Source organism: Oncorhynchus mykiss, chromosome 4 (genome assembly GCF_057628025.1).
Source record: "Oncorhynchus mykiss isolate SJ-2025 chromosome 4, ASM5762802v1, whole genome shotgun sequence".
Lineage (NCBI taxonomy): Eukaryota > Metazoa > Chordata > Actinopteri > Salmoniformes > Salmonidae > Oncorhynchus > Oncorhynchus mykiss.
Window position 1 is genome coordinate 66,763,388 of NC_143025.1, and position 19,142 is coordinate 66,782,529.

The following is a 19,142-nucleotide window of genomic DNA, read 5'->3' on the forward strand; positions in this document are numbered from 1 at the left end:
CAAATCTGCCAAGGACAAATCAGCCAGCTAGAAGGATCTGTTTTGTTGTCGTTGTTGATTCCGTAAGCTGAGCTGTATCCTAACCTTTGCGAGAGAGAGAGAGCGCGAGAGAGAGAGAGATGTCGTTATTAGAGGAATAAGCACACACATGTATCAGTCACTGTCAGATAATTGTGGCTCTGTCTGAAAGGGTATCAGTAGCCAAACCCCATTTCCAATTTCAAACCCGGTGTGGTGTAATGATGCATCAGGGGGACATTCATCTTAGCTGGAGTGTGTTAGTGGAGCATGGTTCCCCCAGCTACAGACAAACACCCTGAAAGGAAAGAAATAGCAACTCAAGTGTCTGCACTAAATATAGCAGGCTACAGCATTCAAATCAATAAAACAGAGGCAACTCGCGGGTCTTAATCAACCAAAGTCCGTGGATGTGTTTATGTCTTCCCTAACGTGTCCTGACTAGGCTCGTGTGCTCATAAAGGGATCCGAAATGATGATTTAGCCTTGGGCTTCAGGACCTTATTCTGAATCAATGTGCTGGGACTAATTCATGTAGATTTACTGACACCGAGGTTGGGCTTTGCTCTATTAAATCGATTGATCTGTTACTATTCATAGTGCCAACATCCTGTGATATTTGTCAAATTCACCCCAATGGGTATTTACTGCAGTTTACTGTCAATGCTGAATCAAGTCACAATGGGGGACTGCCACAGGTCCTAAAAAAGGAATACTGTGTATTGTAGTAGACCAAGGTATGTTATTTTAAAAAATGTTTTATTTAACTAAGTTAAGAACAAATTCTTATTTACAATGACGGCCTAGGAACAGTGGGTTAACTGGCAGAATGACAGATTTGTACCTTGTCAGCCCGGGGATTCGATCCAGCAACCTTTCTGCTACTGGCCCAACGCTCTATGCTGTTGCCATTGAGGATGAAACTGAGGATGAAAATATAGAAGTGAACATATAAGAACAGCAGTTCAGTTTATAATCAATTTTCCTTTTAATGTTCACCCTTCATTTAAAATAGGTACACAGGTCATTTGTTTCAAGATCATTTTTCTGGATCAAGAAAAACTGTTTTACAATCATACACAGATTAACAATGTGGTTGCCGTGGTTATTTCAGCACTACACAGGAAACATATAAAACATGTGAAAACCCCTACCATCCCTTACCCCAGATCATAGTGGCTTTGGCACTGTTTACAAATAGACCGTCTGTCTGTTATTTCCCCCTGCACCAGACTGAAAATGAAAATAAACATTCACAAATGAAGTACAAGGTCACATCTTCATTATTGTTTTCATTTCACGGCTCTATTTACAGTTAGCTGCTAGGCCAGAATACGGAGAGCCACCAATACTTTCTGGAATCCCCTTGATCAATCAGCAGGGAGAACCAGAGGGCAGTTATTGGGAAGGAAAGACTCATGAAAATATGCTTTTGTCATTCTGACTCTACATCATAACTGTACAAACGATGTCAACATCTCATATAAGACTCTTTCTGTTCAGTGGCCCCACAATGGTATTGCGTAACAAAATCAAACAAATGTGAATCTAGCACTCACGACTACTGCAGTCATCGATATTTCAGAAGGTTGGTTCTAGAATGGATAGGAGAATATTGTCCGCTTGGCTTCCCAAGCTGCGTCATCAGAGCTTGTGCAGACCAGCAGACTGGAGTGTTTAAAGACAAATTCAATCTCTACATATCCCAGTCGGTTGTCCCCACTTGCTTCAAGATGTCCACCATTGTTCATGTTCCCAAGAAAGCAAAGGTAACTGAACTAAATGACTATCGCACTGTAGCACTCACTTCTGTCATCATGACCCCCTAAGAGCACCGGCTGCACCAATGTAAGTTAGAACAAAGAAATCCCTCAAAATCTGTCAATTTAAGCTAGAGATGTGTTTTTTTGCTTCGTTTTTTCCCGCATCTGCGGTGAAAGGTGGCAGAGCTAGAGCGGTACTTGGCAGACCATGAGTCATCCCGAAAACTGGTATTCTCACAAACGTCTGAAGCCGGTTACGACATTGAACTGCAGTCTGGTGAAGACCCTGGTGAGGACGACGAGCACACAGATGGGCTTTTGGTATAGAAATGAATGTTCAATTCGCTGGCAACAGCTTTGGTGGACATTCCTGCAGTCAGTATGCCAATTGCACGCACCCTCAAAACTTGAGACATCTGTGGCATTGTGTTGTGTGACCAAACTGCACATTTTAGAGTGTCCTTTTATTGTCCCCAGCACCTGTGTAATGATCATGCTGTTTAATCAACTTCCTGATATAATCCATCCACCTGACAGGTGTAGCATCTTGGCAAAGGAGAAAATACTCACTAACAGGGTTGTAAACACATTTGAGAGAAATAAGCTTGTTGTGCATATGGACAATTTTGTGTTCTTTAATTTCAGCTCATGAAAAATGGGACCAACACTTTACATGTTGCGTTTATATTTTTATTCAGTAAAATTTGAGCGTCCCGGATTTACATTTACTATGTTATGTCTAGTCTATGAGACCAGGCTGCACCGCCACCTTACGCAACAACCTAGACCGGCTACAATTTGCACAACGCACCAACAGATCCACGGACGACGCAATCGCCATTACAATGTACAATCCCACCTGGACAAGAGAAATACCCAAGTAAGAACGGGGTTAATAAACTACAGCTCAGCCTTTAACACCATAGTGCCCTCTAAGCTCAGTGCCCTGGGTCTGAACCCCTCCCTGTGCACCTGGGTCCTGGACTTACTGACTTCCCAAGTGGTGAAGGTAGGCAACAACATCTCCGCCATGCTGATCTTCAACATGGGGGCACCACAGGGGTGTGTGCTCAGCCCCCTTCTGTACTACCTGTTCACCCATAACTGCGTGGCCACACACTTCTACAACTCAGAGAGCCCTGGCAGAGTGGTGCCAGGAAAATAAACTCACCCTCAATGTCAACAAAATGAAGGAGCTGATCGTGGACTACAGGAGACAGCAGAGAGAGCACGGCCCCATCGACAGGGCTACAGTGGAGAGGGTCAAAAGCGTCAAGTTCCTCGGCATGCACATCACTGAAGACAACAGTGCCTCTTCAACCTCAGAAGGCTGAAGAAATTTTGCTTGGTCCCTAAGACCCTCACAAACTTCTACAGATGCACAATGGAGAGCATCCTGTCCAGCTGTATCCCCGCCTGGTACGGCAATTGCACCGTCCGTCCCCAACTGCAGGGCTCTCCAGCGGGTGGTGTGGTCAGCCCAACACATCATCGGTGGCACACTGTCTGCCCTCCAGGACGTCTACAGCACCTGGTGTCACAGGAAGGCCAAGAAGATCATCAAAGTCCTCAGCCACCCAAGCCACGGCCTGTTCACCCTGCTACCAACTTGGAGACAGTAAAGGTGCATCAAAGCAGTGACCAAGAGACTGAGAAACAGCTTCTATCTCCAGGCCATCAGACTGTTAAATAGTCACCACTAGCCAGCCTCCAAACAGTACCCTGCCCTGAACTTTAATTACTGTTTACTAGCCACCTGGTCCTCTACATTCCACAGGGATGCTGGCCCATGTTGACACCAATGCTTGCCACAGTTGTTTGAAGTTGGCTGGATGTCCTTTGGGTGGTGGACCATTCATACACACGGAAAACCTTTTAAGCATGAAAACCCCAGCAGTGTTGCAGCTCGACACAAACCGGTGTGCCTGGCACCTACTACCTTACCCCATTCAAAACGCACTTCCAATTTTCATCTTGACCATTCAACATCTGAATGGCACACATACACAATCCATTCCTGGCACACATACACAATCCAGTCTCAAGGCTTAAAAATCCTTCTTTAAAAACAGTCTCCTCTCATTCATCTACACTGATTCAAGTGGATTTAACAAGGGACATCAATAAGGAGCTTTGACATTATGTCATGGCAATAACAAGGGTTCTTAAAGCTGCAATATGCAACCTTTTGGGGCGACCAACAAAATGTACATAGAAATGAGAGTTATAGATCTGTCACTCATTGAAAGCAAGTCTCAGAAGCTGTACAAAACATTAGGAACACCTGCTCTTTCCATGACAGACTGACCAGGTGAAAGCAGTGATCCCTTACTGATGTCACCAGTTAAATCCACTTCAATCAGTGTAGATGAAGGGAAGGAGGCAGGCTAAATAAGGATTTTAAGCCTCGAGACAATAGAGACACGGATTGTGTATGTGTGCCATTCAGAGGGTGAATGGACAAGACTAAATATTTTAGTGCCTTTGAATGAGGTATGCCAGGCCAACTGGTTTGAGTGTGTCAAGAACTGCAACGCTGCTGGGTTTGTCACAACATTTCCCTGTGTGTATCAAGAATGGTCCACCATCCAAAGGACATCCAACCAAAACATTGGAGTCAACATGGGCCAGCATCCCTGTGGAACACTCCTTGCCCCAACAACTTGAGGCTGTTCTGAGGGGAAAAAGTGGGTGCAACTCAATATTAGGAAGGTATTCATAATGTCTTGTACACTAAGTATATATGTATTCTGGACTCTGACATTGCCCGTTCTGATATTTAATGACATTTTTGAATTGTGTGTATTACTAGGTATTATTAATGCACTGCTGTAGCAAAAAATACAATAATTTTGCTGCACCTGCAAGTATGTGACAGAGTTCAGCTATGCAGATGACAGTAGGTAACAGGGACCTTCCCTAGTCCTTTTGCAGTACGGTTGAATACGTTTTGCAATGCATAGAAAACATAATGTAGAAACAGCCGACATCGCAAACCCTCTAAAACACAACCATCTTCAATTGGAAGGGGATGTTTAGGGGTGTAAAGTGCTGCATCTGAAAGGAAGTGGAGTAGCAGTAGTGGTTGGGGCTACTCTCAGCTGCGTGGGCCAGTGTGTTTGATCTAAAAACACAGCATCCAGGGAGACGCAGCTCTCCTGCACACCTCAGACAGTTATGAAGCGTTTCAAGTTGCTTTCCCTTTGAATGATGGTGTCGTCTTTCATGCATTTGGATGATTGCTGCATATCAATTGAGAAGGACTAGAAACCTGCATCGGAGTCCCTCTCCCGAGTCACACGGCTTTCAGCTAACAAATCCAAGGGGACTATGGCTTGACTCTTTCAATTGTTCAAAGGTTGATCATTTGAGGTTTAAAAGCCACCAGGCCCTTGACACCTCTTGGTGCATACAGTACTAGGGATACAACACTTGTTCACCAAACACATTACATGCAGAAAATGAGGTCATACAACACAACTATAAAAATCAACCATTTACATCCGTTCCATTTATCTCAAAGGAAGATTATTCACAAGACATTGTCAGCCTGTCTTAAAAAAAACATCCAATCAAAGCAGGTACTGTATATATTGGGTTTTCAGTAACATTTATTGATCATTTAAACTGACAGGCTCCATGTGGAACAACCCACCAAACCTTCCAATGACAACTCAACCGCTGGCACCTTAGCTAGTGAAGGATTGGGAGTTTTAGTCCCATTGGTATGAAAAGTTAGCATGATGGTGAAAAGTATGCCATCTAACCAGAGAGAAAGAAAACACTGAATCTGGGTTTTAAAAAAAGAGTTCATGAGATAAGGAAATAGCAGACCAACAACACTTTCAGACAAGAGTTAGTCGATCTTCACATGGATGAACAACCGGAGGCAGCACTGCGGATTCTTACGGGGCAGTTCAATATGCAATCATCTTCACGTTATGGACGGAGCAATAGAAAGAGTAGTGATGGTCACATTGTATACAGACAACTGCTTTCTCTTTCTTCAAAGATTGGATTTAGTGTAGGTTAAGTGTGACATGCTGGCTGAGCTTCACACACGTACACAAGCAGACAGTCCACCAATAGTAACTTGGAATAAAGACTTAAAAGTACAACCATGTAGTCGGGCATCCTTCACATCATGAGCAGAGTATAGTCATGGATTACAGAGCTCTCGTTCCAAAGCCTCTCGTACCACATTGATCAAGCGCTATATTTGAAGCACACTTACATAAAGTTAATTTCCATTCAAACCCCCAAGGAGGTCCCCACGTAGTCAGAGATAGAGACCTCCTGATGAGCGATGTGGAGAAATGTTGTTCAGCACTAAACATTTTGCCTCACACACCCCTCTCAACACATCGCACCCTTCAGAGCAGCAGAACGTCATCCTCAGCCATACCTCAGGGGCACAGCAGGATCTAGAGCAAACAGAGAGAGAAGCGAAGCTAAACTAGATTTATACCATACTGCTAACCATGTCCTTCAGGTGATGTTGGTTCCTCGTTAATCTGACTGACGCGGGGGTAGATGTTCAGTGCGTGACGCTACCTTGGCAGGGCCCGTACTACCCAGCATGCCTCACAGAGGTGGCCTGGCAAGCCTTGCGCGTTCCAGATGAGCAGAGAAACAGTGAGTGAGTGGTGGTGGAGATGCGATTCGATGTGGCGGTACGCTGTCTGCTTGTTCTCTAGCGCCTGCACTGTAAACAGAGACCCGGGAGGAAGGGGGCCTGGCCAATCACTCACTTCCCCAGCCGCTGCTCACAGGAGGAGTAGTGCTGAAGGGCGCTGAATAAGTCCTCATAGGAGACATCCACATGGGAGGGTAAGGAGCTGCAGGAGAGAGGGAGGATGTCAGAGATATATACTAGTGAGACACCTCTAGCCTACTTCAGATGGCAGCAGTTTATCTCAAATCAAAATGTATTTGTCACGTGTGCCGAATACAACAGGTGTAGAACTTACAGTAAAATGCTCACTAACCAATAGTGCAAAAAAGGTATTAGGTGAAGCACCCGTAAAACTGCTGCCATTTCTTCTGGGCGCCATTTTAACAAATAATAATGCTAAATAATGTTGTTAAAATAGATACCAAGCAATAAGGGATCAACAGAAATGTCATGTTACATTAGTAAAGACTCACAGTAAATACAATTATGTACTTTACGACGGCTGTCATAAACAAATCTCCTGTGATTACCAAAAGCTGCTGCTTGAGCTACCGTCAAAGCAGTTAACGGTACTATACCGCCATCTAGTGTTTGGTGAAGGTAAAAAGTCCAAAAAGGTCCTTACAAATACAGTCGGTCAAATAAAATGTTGCTTTGTAAAAACTGATAACGTTCAATAATGTGGGCCATTCGGACTGAACTTCATGACTCCCAAACAATGACGTCTAAAAATAGCATTGTTAGTGATGCATCATCATCTGGTAAAGTCTAATTACACATTTTATGTAGGCTGAACTGCAACATTAACTCTCAGTATTTCCATGATCCTTAAAATAGCCCTATTACTTATACAGGGTTGCACAGAGGCATTTTTAAAAGTCTTGCCAATCGTTCAAGCCGGGAGGTAAGTGAGGCAGCAGAGACCGGATTACCAGTTATTCTGCACAGATGAACACAACAGGCCCATATCCATTCTACTCCAGATGTAAAGCATAAGCACACACACACTTCCTCAGTCTCCCACACACACAGCGAGTGGTTATAATGGGACATTCCTGTCCAGCTCTACAGAGCAGCGACTATCCCAGAATGTCTTCTGCAATACTCACATGAACTCTGTCAGTCTGATGTGCCAGGGCAGGAACCCCAGGGTGCTTTCTACTGGGCCGAACTTCAGAACCAGGTCAGGATCTGGTGTAGTCTTCGACTCTGCACAAACCGAGATAGCATGGACAGAGGTCAATGATAAACACAATCAATGGAAATCTCAAAAGTGCCCTCTCGAGACATTTTTTGTGGACCCGAAGAAATCAAATGAGTATAATAAACAAAATCCCCATCAAAATCTGCCTGTTGAAGCTAGACAAACGAGTTCTCTACATGGCGGACTTCTGCATCTGCGGTGGAAGGTGGCCGAGCTACAGCGGTGTTTGTCTTCTCCCGAAAACGGCTGTACCGTCCGAACGGTTTGGCCGACAAGCTAATATGACCACTCTATGGAAAGATGACTCACGAACATGTCAGTTGTTTTGCTCTAAGACCCCCCCACACACACAAACCGCACAGGACTCATCTGAAGTCGGTAGCACCGATCTGCCAACTTCTGTCTGAAGAGTCCTAACGGTTTGGCCTCTCAAGAGCATGTCGATTGTTTTGCTCTAGGACACCCCCAAGCCTCACAAGACTTGATGAATGGAAGTGTACAGTGCCTTCAGAAAGTATTCACACCACTTGACTTATTTCACATTTTGTTGTGTTACAGCCTGAATAAAAAAAAAGAAGAGAGATTTCTTGGGAACTGGCCTAAACACAATAACACATAATATCATAGTGGAATTCTGTTTTTCAAAATTTGTACAAACTAATTAAAAATTAAAAGCTGAAATGTCTTGAGTCGTCAATAAGTATTCAACCCCTTTATGTCAAGCCAAACAAAGTTCAGGAGTAAAACTATTTCCACCAGACACTGGTAGATGAATTCACCTTTCAGCATAACAAAAACAAGTCCAAATCTACACTGGAGTTGCTTACCAAGAAGACAGTGAATGTTCCTGAGTGGCTGACTTACAGTTTTGACTTGAAAATGGTTGTCTAGCAACGATCAATGACCAATTTGACAGAGCTTGAAGAATTTAGAAAACAATAAAATGGGCAGATATTATACAATCCAGGTGTGGAAAGCTCTTGCGCACATACCCAGAAAGACACTCATCTGTAATCGCTGCCAAAGGTACTTCTACAAAGTATTGACTCAGGGGTGTGAATACTTATGTAAATGAGACCATATTTCTGTATTAAAAAACAACAACTAAAAAACACATTTGCAAACACGTTTTCACTTTGTCATTATGGGGTATTGTGTGTAGTTGGGTAAAAAAAAAAAAAAAAGTATAATGGACACCTTTAAAAATATAGAAAACATTAGATCAAACCATGAATTGGGCCTTACTGATATTAGTCCATAGTAATGCATTGAATAACAGATTCATACATGGAAAAACAGATATTTTGTTTTGAAGTGTTTGTCCTTTATCTGAGAGATATAAGAAAAATATCAGGAAATTATTATTTTTTTGACATATTTAGGAGGTTGCTAAAGCATAAGGACTGTTGAAAAGATTGAGAGAACCTAGATATCTGAAATGACAGTTCAATTCCTTCTTGAATGTTAGGCTGCATCTACACAGGCATCACAATTCTGATATTTTTGCTACTAATTGGTCTTTTGATCAATCAGATCTTCTGCCAATAGTTTGGCAAAATAATTAGAACTGGGCTGCCTGTGTAAACACAGCTTAGAGAACAGCAGCAGCAGCTTGCCAAGCCCCTTAGATAGTGAGATGATTAGAGACTCCCTTTCGCTGTGCGCCCCTGGATCCTGACAGCGAGCGGGTCTCCGACATCTGATTGTACTGACGAGCAGCTGCACTGACTGGGCCTGAGGTAAACACACCATAACTTCACGGTACACTACGCTGGACTTAACTGCACTGAAGTGAACTCTGCTATCCTCTGTAGTTTATATTCTGTCTGGAGACCATCTTTCTCATGAGTTTATTCATATTCCTGCCTTGGGTCTCATCCAGCACCTTCTACTGAATGAGTACACACGGATGTGTTCCACTGAAGTACTCGTGACGTGATTTACAGCGGGCGAGGGTGATCAGTCTTAGCCAGGGACTAATGACGGGCAGAGCTGGGGTGGGCAGAGGGCTCAGGGAAAATAACCCACTGAGAGAAGAGGTCACTCTGGCACAGACTCTCAGTGCTTCATGTTTCCTTCATCTTTTGATCAAACACTGTGGAAGGCTAGTCTAACAGGGGGCTCCTTGACCTTTACTCAAACCCTTTCCTACATCCTTGTTGAGCTTCAAATAGTGAAATTGCTATTCAGAACATCATGCCAAAGGAGAGCTGGTGAGCTAAGCTTCACTACAGCTTGTAATAGTATGGCACAGATTTACAGTCTATGATCAATAGAATGTCTGTGGGGTTTAACCTGATAAAACAATGAAATAAAAGGTATTGTCCACAGTGAGAACCATGTCCTGTCCTCCTGCTGGTCATGGGGGAGGGACCTCCTCCTCACCTCTGAGTAGAGAGTCAAGCACAGTGACGTTGATGTCTTTGGCTGTCTTCTCCATCTGTTCCACAGCTCTACACAGCTCCTGTGCTGCCTGGACGATCCTCAGCTTCCCATCATCTGGAGACAGCACCTTCACCACTGACTGACACGACAGCACTGTGGACACACACACACACACAGGAACACAGTCATAATCAGCCCCACAAAACACAAATACCGGTACTCAGGCACAAACACACACCCATTCACAGTAATAATACCAATCAATGTGTCAATGTAAACATGTCAGGTGTCTGACTAAAGGTGGTGGGTGGACAGTGGGTGGTAACTCGGAAATCCTGCTTCACAATCCTGCTGTTGCGCTTGAATATTGCATTCATAAACAAGTGATTTGTTGGATTACAAAACAATCAATAACAGGAATCACAATGAAGAACAGGATCATAGAATTCATAAGTTATTTACGTGAATTATAGGGTATTTAAGCAGGAATTCATTATTATTATTTTTTTTTTTACATTTTAGCATACACTCTTATCCACGGGTTAAGTGTCTTGCTCAAGGGCACATTGACAGATTTCTCAGCTAGTTGGCTGAGAACTTTTCCGTTTGCTAGACTACCTGCCACCCAACTTCCTTTGGTGAAGAGAATTCTTCTGTGTTGTGTTCCTGCACAACTCCATATGGTCTAATTCTGACTGTATGTCATAACAGATTGACTTGCTCAGGGGATAAAGGTGTGGTGCCAAAAGCATATGGAGAGTAAAACCACACAATGCATCTTAAATTAGCCCATACAGGCTGGCTGCAGTCCACATGCCACAGAAAATATAAACAAAAGCCTGGTGGAACTGGAATCCATCTAAAAAAAATTATAATATTTATAATCGGTTTCAAACTTCATTCAATAAGTGAGGAATTGTGAAAATTGCACTCCCAATGATGCCTTGCTATCTAAAATCAACTCAAAGTGTTTGTGTATTTGTATCCACTAGAATAGAATTGAATTGATTATTTATTCATAATGGTTATTCACAACCAAATAGCCTACACATGGCAGAGTTCTGAATGCTTCTCTGTTGTAGCACTTCCCGTTTTTCAGGCTATGGTGTTAAATAGGCTTGATGAAGTGATGTCCTTCATTTACTACATATCATTAATGCAGTCTATGTGCTTATCAATGCACAAACGCCTTTACTCCCGCCACTCCTGTCAATAAAATAATGTCATCCAAAATAGTCATACACAAGTTTTGGTGTGTGTGATGTTTCAAATGCATTTTGTCATTACTAAATGTGTAATGTGATAGGTATTTTAAAATGACTATTTAAACTGGGGATGCACAATATAAAAATCGGTGAACATATCGGAATCGGACGATATTGGCTAAAAAATACCAACATCGGTATCGACCCGATGTCTAGTTTAACGGCGATGTGAAAAACTGAAAGTTGACGTGCACACCTATATAACATAGGTAGATGACGTAATGACACCACGTAAAACATTGCACTACACCTGCAACTCAGCATTCCTAACCTAGCCCACAACGTCTACTGTGTGGATCAAACAGTCAACAAGTCGAGCAGTCATTTGAAAGAGTAAGAACATTTCAGCAAGGCAACTCAAAGGAGAAATCCATTAAAGCCAAGATAATGGAATTAATTTCCCTTGACAATCAACCGTTCTCTGTCGTGAGTGATGTTGGCTTTCGTGACTGGTCGAGCACCGGTACACACTAACGTTACGAAGTGTGCTATTGTTCAGATGTTGCCCTACCGGAGTTACACAGTATTAGCGTCACGACATATATACTATGGAACGCTGTTTGGGTTTTTGCGTGTCAAAAAAGATACGTCAAATAGCACTATTTGACAATAATACTATTGGACACGTTAAATAAGCTTTTAATTTGACATGTCATATAACACAGTTTTAATTATAGAATGTTGTGGGTTCTGAATTTGCACGTGCAAACCAAGCGCCACCACTACTATCAGCACTGTCAAAGCTGTACAAAAAAGAATGCAAACAAGCAAACACCGGCCACGAACGATGTGCTTACAATAATAAAGCATTATTTTAGCTTTATATTGGTAGCACCAATACAACCAGCCTGAAAACAATGATCAGAAGAAACTGCAGTCATTTACACTATTCTTGGAATTTGCGGATTGCCTTCAAAATAAAAGTACAGTGGGGCAAAAAAGTATTTAGTCAGCCACCAATTGTGCAAGTTCTCCCACTTAAAAAGATGAGAGAGGCCTGTAATTTTCATCATAGGTACACTTCAACTATGACAGAAAATCACATTGTAGGATTGTTAATGAATTTATTTGTCCAGGCCCGTCTGAAGCAGCAAAGGACCCTGTACCTGTTTCCTCCAGCATCTTCACAAAAGTATCTATATCCATAGTAAAACGAGTCCTATATCAACATAACCTGAAAGGCCGCTCAGCAAGGAAGAAGCCACTGCTCCAAAACCACCATAAAAAACAGACCACTATTTGCAACTGCACATGGGTACAAAGTTCATACTTTTTGGAGAAATATCCTCTGGTCTGATGAAACAAAAATAGAATTGTTTGGCCATAATGACCATCACTATGTTTGGAGGAAAAAGGGGGAGGCTTGCAGGCCGAACACCACCATCCCAACCGTGAAGCACGGGGGTGGCAGCATCATGTTGTTGGGGTGCTTTGCTGCAGGAGGGACTGGTGCACTTCACAAAATAGACGACATCATGAGGAAGGAACATTATGTGGATATATTGAAGCAACATCTCAAGACATCAGTCAGGAAGTTAAAGCTTGGTTGCAAATGGGTCTTCTAAGTGGACAATGACCCCAAGCATACTTCCAAAGTTGTGGAAAAATGGCTTAAGGACAACAAAGTCAAGGTATTGGAGTGGCCATCACAAAGCCCTGACCTCAATCCTATTGAAGATTTGTGGGCAGAACTGGAAAAGTGTGTGCGATCAAAGGAGGCCTACAAACCCGACTCAGTTACACCAGCTCTGTCAGGAGGAATGGAACAAAATTCACCCAACTTATTGTGGGAAGCTTGTGGAAGGCTACTTGAAACATTTGACCCAAGTTGAACAATTTAAAGGCAATACACTCGATTAGTATTTGGTAGCATGTAAACTTCTGATCCACTGGGAATGTGAAAGAAATAAAAGCTGAAATAAATCATTCTCTACTATTATTGACAATTCACATTCTTAAAATAAAAGTGGTGACCCTAAATTACATAAAATTGAATTTTTACTAGGATTAAATGTCAAGAACTGTGAAAAACTGAGTTTAATATGGATTTGGCTAAGGTGTATGTAAGCTTCCGACTTTAACTGTATGAACTTAAATGTATAAATTGACCAATTCAGCACAGTTGGGCAAGCTCCTGGCAGACTTCATACAAAATATTGTGTCGTGACGTAATTCTTCACTGGATCAGTCTGAAACTTTGCACACACACTGCTGCCATCTTGTGGGGGAAAAAAATCGAAATTACACCTAGGATCCTAACGCAATGTATGGCCTTTCTCATGCATTTCAAAGATGAAAAAATAAAACATTTTTTGGTTTGTATTATCTTTTACCAGATATAATGTGTTATATTATCCTACATTAATTTCACATTTCCACAAAAGTCAAAGTGATTCCTTTCAAATGGTATCAAGAATCTGCATATCTCCTTGCTTTAGGTTCTGAGCAACAGGCACATTTGGGTGTAATTTTTGGCGAAAATTGTAAAAATGTAAGACCTTAAAGAGGTTTTAAGCACCCCGATAAAAACATCAAGACACAAATTACTAAAGAGGGAGCCAGAGATCAATATAGCCTAACCAGAAGAACAAAAACCTGTTCCCGACCCCCCCCCCCCCTCCTCCCTCTGCTGCTGGCCTTCACATATTCTGCCAATATGCTCCTGATGTTGCCGGTAAAAGGCTACACCAGCGGTCGGTATCCTTTTGCATTTGGAGTGCCAAATTACTGTACCATTTCTACTTATCTGCGTGCCAGTTATGATTTTCATATGCACATTTGTGGAACAGTTTAATTTCATATATAATAAAGTCTTCTTATCTAAAAATCTATGTCATATGGTTAATCAACACTATCTAAATGAAAATGACAAATCTGAAAGTAACTTCTATTGCCATTGCATATAAGTAAAAATAGCCTACATAAAGGCAACAAATAAAAACATTGCAGCATCGCAGATAGAAAATATCCTGATAGAAATGTATATCCTATAAATCCTGTTGGTTACGCATGGCCTGTCTGCAAGGAACTTGCCTCCATAATGGATCACTCAAACAGTCCAGTCCACTCAAACAGGTGTAAATAAGACAGTGGTCTTGTACACCATGATTATTAAATATTTTTTTGCTGCTGCTCGACTAAAGAAATCTCAGTCGACCAACAGCCTATTAACAAAACAATTGACTAAATGGGGTCAGCCCTTATCTCCAGTTTTGCAAACAGGCGTGCGTGATGTACTTTACAATCGAAGTTACCTGCTACATATCTCAGAGTTCTGCGCTCAGCTCTTTTGCTGCCAATTGCTCTCTGTGTATCCATTATATTTCAGTGGGTGTATCATACTATGCGTTCATATGGCAGAGGGAGACACATTCATAACTACATTGCAGAGGCCTGCCTGGCGTCCCGTGACAGATGTCGCCTCATCTGTGCAAAAGCCCACCATTCGACGAAGCAGCAAACAAAAGTCAATGCACGGCCCTCACAGCTAGTGTCCATTTGGAGAACATAAGATGAGGAGTTTGAGTCGTTCAGTCAGTTTCCTCTGGATATTGCTAGCTATATCATCAATTCTTAAGTTTCACAGTGCTATCTGACAAAGGTATTGAATCGAGTTTCTGTGCCTCCCAACACATTGTTTTCACCATATCAATTGCGGCCGGTAATATCAAAGTTTCTGCAATAGTGTGTGGTTTCATAGCGTGGCTTAGCCATTCACCATGGGAATGATTCAAGTGCAACGGTCAAGTGCAGCCTTTTCTCATGATCTAAGGGAACTCTCTGATTGAATTTTGACTTTTAAATTAGATTTATTTTACCCCGTTTTCTCCCCAATTTCATGGTATACAATTGGTAGTTACAGTCTTGTCTCATCTCTGTAACTCCCGTACGGACTCAGGAGAGGCAAAGGTGGAGAGCCGTGCGTCCTCCGAAACACAACCGCACTGCTTCTTGACACAATGCCCACTTAACCCGGAAGCCAGCCACACCAATGTGTCGGAGGAAACACTGCATCTGGCAACCGTGTCAGCGTGCACTGTGCCCAGCCCGCCAAAGGAGTCGCTAGCGCACGATGGGACAAGGACATGCCTGCCGGCCAAACCCTCCCCTAACCCGGGCGACGCCGGGCCAACTGTGCGCCGCCCCATGGGTCTCCCAGTCACGGCTGGCTAATCAATACAATGTTACGACAATGTCTTAAAGGACTGCCTTTTCTCTTTGCTTATTTGAGCTGATCTTGCCATAATATGGATTTGGTATTTTACCAAATGGGGCTATTTTTTGTTTACCACCCCTACCTTGTCACAGCACAACTGATTGGCTCAAACACATTAAGGAAAGAAATTCCACAAATTAACTTTTAACAAGGCACACCTGTTACTTGAAATGCATTCCAGGTGACTATCTCGAAGTTGGTTGAGAGAATGCCAAGAGTGTGCAAAGCTGTCATCAAGGCAAAGGGTGGCTACTTTGAAGAATTTGTTTAACACTTTTGATCTATTCACTATTATTCTACAATATAGAAAATAGTAAAAATAAAGAAAAATCCTGTAATATGTAGGTGTCCAAACTTTTGACAGGTACTGTATATGATACCCACGTTTCAGTCACACTTTTCTTTTCCCACATGTAGGCTAAATGATTTCCATATTGATGAAAAAAATGATGCCTGACTTATTTATGTTCTATGGTCGGCCTACAGTACTTTTAAACTGATATGAGAGGGGTTGTAGGCTTAATTGTTCATTTTTGATAGGCTAATGTTGCTTGATGAAGACATGCTGTTAGCAACTCTGTGCTTTGTCTTGAGACTAAAATATAATAGGTGTAGCCTACAGACGAAGAAATTTAACCTTTATGGTCTGCACGTTTGTGAATCGTTGCGTTATTCAAGAGTGTAATGTGGTTTGTATCCATTTTTCAAACGTGTAATATGGTTAAAGATGAAAAGACGCTTGCATAGTCGAAGCACGCTGGCTAGTGGCTATACTGGGATATTTCATTGGGATATTTGCAGTAAATGCCCGTTGCCAAGAGCCGAACGATCTCGCGGCACATGATGTTCCGTTGCGAATGTGAATTGAAAAGTGTACTGTAACACTGCCTCTCCAACTTTCATTAATGAGAAAAGCCCCTTAGCCTGCCTGGGAGCAGGTTAGTTTTTAAGGATTTGTTGCCTTAAAAATGTACCTGGCTACCGGTTGTCCTGAGTTCAAAGTTACTTCACTAACTCCTTAAACAAAATATGTAGTATAGGGCACAGCTCTTTAGACCAGCACTCCTAATCTGGGAAGCTTGAAACATACCCTGGCCCCTGGTGTCTCACCTTGATGGTCCTGTTTGTCAGTGCCATTGCTGAGGAACTCTACAGAGTGCTGCTTGGAGCCTTCCAGACCCAGGAGCTCCTGCTGCTGCTTCAGGATCTCCTCCATCAGCCTGGAGTTGTTCCTCCTGAACACACCTGGGAACCAAAAAGGGATATGTGAGCAACCCAATAGCCTATATCATATGGGGGGTTACACACAATCTCAACAACTTTGAAACAAGAAAAATGAGAGAGAAATAATTTGCTGTCTTTTAGAGCTGAGATCTGAAATTAACAGCATGATATAGCAAGTAAGGCTAGTCATTAGGGGCAAATAATGTGTCATATACCAGATTTGGCTGTGCCACACCACCAAACACTTAGACGGCCATCAAGAAGGATTCAAAATATTTTACAACAACTAGCCTATGACCCAGTAGGAGTGGCTGTGGTGAAACAGGAATAGCAATACAGTGTGTGAGTGTGTGTGTGTGTGTTAAGACAATTCCCTGTAGGGTCAAATAACGAATTAGGTGAAAAAGCCATTGGGCAAACCTTGAAAGCCTATTGAGGCTCCTCTGTCTGAAATCATCTATGTAATGATACATTACTAAGCATATATGGCAGAAGTGGGTTGTTGTAGACTTCTGAAAGGGAATTAGGCCGGATAAAGCCATTTACTATCAGGAAAATAATGTAGATAAGTTATCAAAGATAACTAAGCACCAAAATAGAAAAATTCACGACTTGCTGAATCTGAATACAAAAACAGAGGTAGCTGGCACATGACTGTCTGCTGGTGTTGTATGTAGCACTTCCTGGCGTGAATAAAAATAATGAACACATTTTATAATCAAATGACATCTTACCGTGATTATCGTACACACTGATATAAGATATGCCGACTGCCATGCACCACACGACAAGGTTGGCAATGTCTGTGTATCTCGGCTCTTCTTCCGCTATCAACAAGCCGATATGGTCAGGCAGCTTCTCCAGGGATTTCCCATCCGCCCCCCAGCGATACCGACGACCAACGCGTTTACCGGGTGCAGGAACGAGCTTTTTGTGTTTGGGAAACGAGAGAGCTATCGGCACAAGAAGCGCCGCTAAGGCTCGTGACCATAGCTGCCCATTCCAATTGCGAAGACGGATTCGGAACAAAGTGATAAACGTTCTATGAATGTGGAGAAGGACATGCAAAACCCGCCACATGAACTCGTACACGTGCACCATTATGCAGCCCTCCTCGACAAAAATGTCAAAATATAATAATTATCAGAAATGCATATAGCTCTGCATTTCAAGTGTAGTAATGATGGCTAAACAAGAGTCTAGTTCTGTGAGCCATTTCGCTTACTGCCAACACCTCCGTTTGCCGACAGCCATCTTCATCCAACCATTACCCTCTGAACTCGGAGATACACGTTACTCAGTCGAGCTCAGTGATTGGACGATTCAGCAAACATGAAATCACGCGAGATCTAGGGTTGGACTTTCTATAGCAAACTAGATTATTATAATTTTTTAAAATGTTTATTGGAACAATAATAACAATATCACACATCAATTCAGGGACATTCCTGTGAATATAATTGGAAAAAATGAAATAATAGAACACCAAACGACCCCCCCCCCCCAAAAAAAAGATTTCATAATTCATATGTGACAAGGCAACGAGACATTAACAGACATTCAAAGACATGACTTCTAATAATTTTCCAACTTTTTGAGTTTCGCAAGTTTGAGGGATTTATGAAATTGTAACAGTTCAATGACAAAAACTACAAAATAAGGAATTTTTCCACCCCGTTTAGATTTGTGAATATAACATTTGGCCAAGAGAATAATAATCTTAATAAAATAGTTATGATTGGAATTACAAGGATAAGCTTATAATGCCATTTAACATCATCAAAAGTAAACATAGGTAATTCTGGAGATTTTATACAAACCATTCATGAATTTCAATCCATAGTTTACTAGAATGGCGGCATGAAAAAAATAAATGCTGTATAGATTCTGAATCAGAAGAACAAAAAACACAAGGCATTTTGTCAAAATGTTATCTTTTGTGCAATAAATCATTAACATGGTAGATGGAAGAAAATATTTTAAAATAAGTTTCTTTAACTTTTGGGATAACTGGACAAGTAATGTAAAAGGTAGTCACTTTTGACCATAGCATGGGTTGGTCACTTCCATAGCAATATATTGAATCACCAAAAATGACTTCATTCAATTCCAATTGTATCCACTTATTGTAGCATTTTTTATCCAAAAGATTCAAGTCATTAATTTGTTAACTTTGAAAAGAGAGAACAACCTCATAATATAACAAAGTGTTCTTAATGAGTCCTAGTAAAGGAAGTGGAATTGCTTTGCAAACCTTCAAATATTCTCTCTGAGTAATATTAACCTGACATTTACCAATGTACTCATCAAATGGCAAAAACTCCCCAGTGTTGTCTACCAAATCACATACAACCTAATGCGCAGGTTTAGTACCCTAGAAGTGCAAGTCTGT

The 19,142-nt window shown here is 41.9% G+C and overlaps 1 protein-coding gene across 1 annotated transcript; it reads right to left on the reverse strand.

The window, feature by feature from the left end:
• Positions 1–5,374: 5,374 nt before the first annotated feature.
• Positions 5,375–18,049, reverse strand: LOC110522212 (NUS1 dehydrodolichyl diphosphate synthase subunit). Its single transcript, XM_021600421.3, has 5 exons — positions 17,485–18,049; positions 16,637–16,771; positions 10,046–10,198; positions 7,566–7,665; positions 5,375–6,619 (listed from the first exon to the last, which is right to left on the reverse strand). Exons 1-5 carry the CDS (start codon positions 17,849–17,851, stop codon positions 6,529–6,531), a joined length of 846 nt encoding a protein of 281 aa, XP_021456096.2. The 5' UTR covers positions 17,852–18,049; the 3' UTR covers positions 5,375–6,528.
• Positions 18,050–19,142: the final 1,093 nt, after the last annotated feature.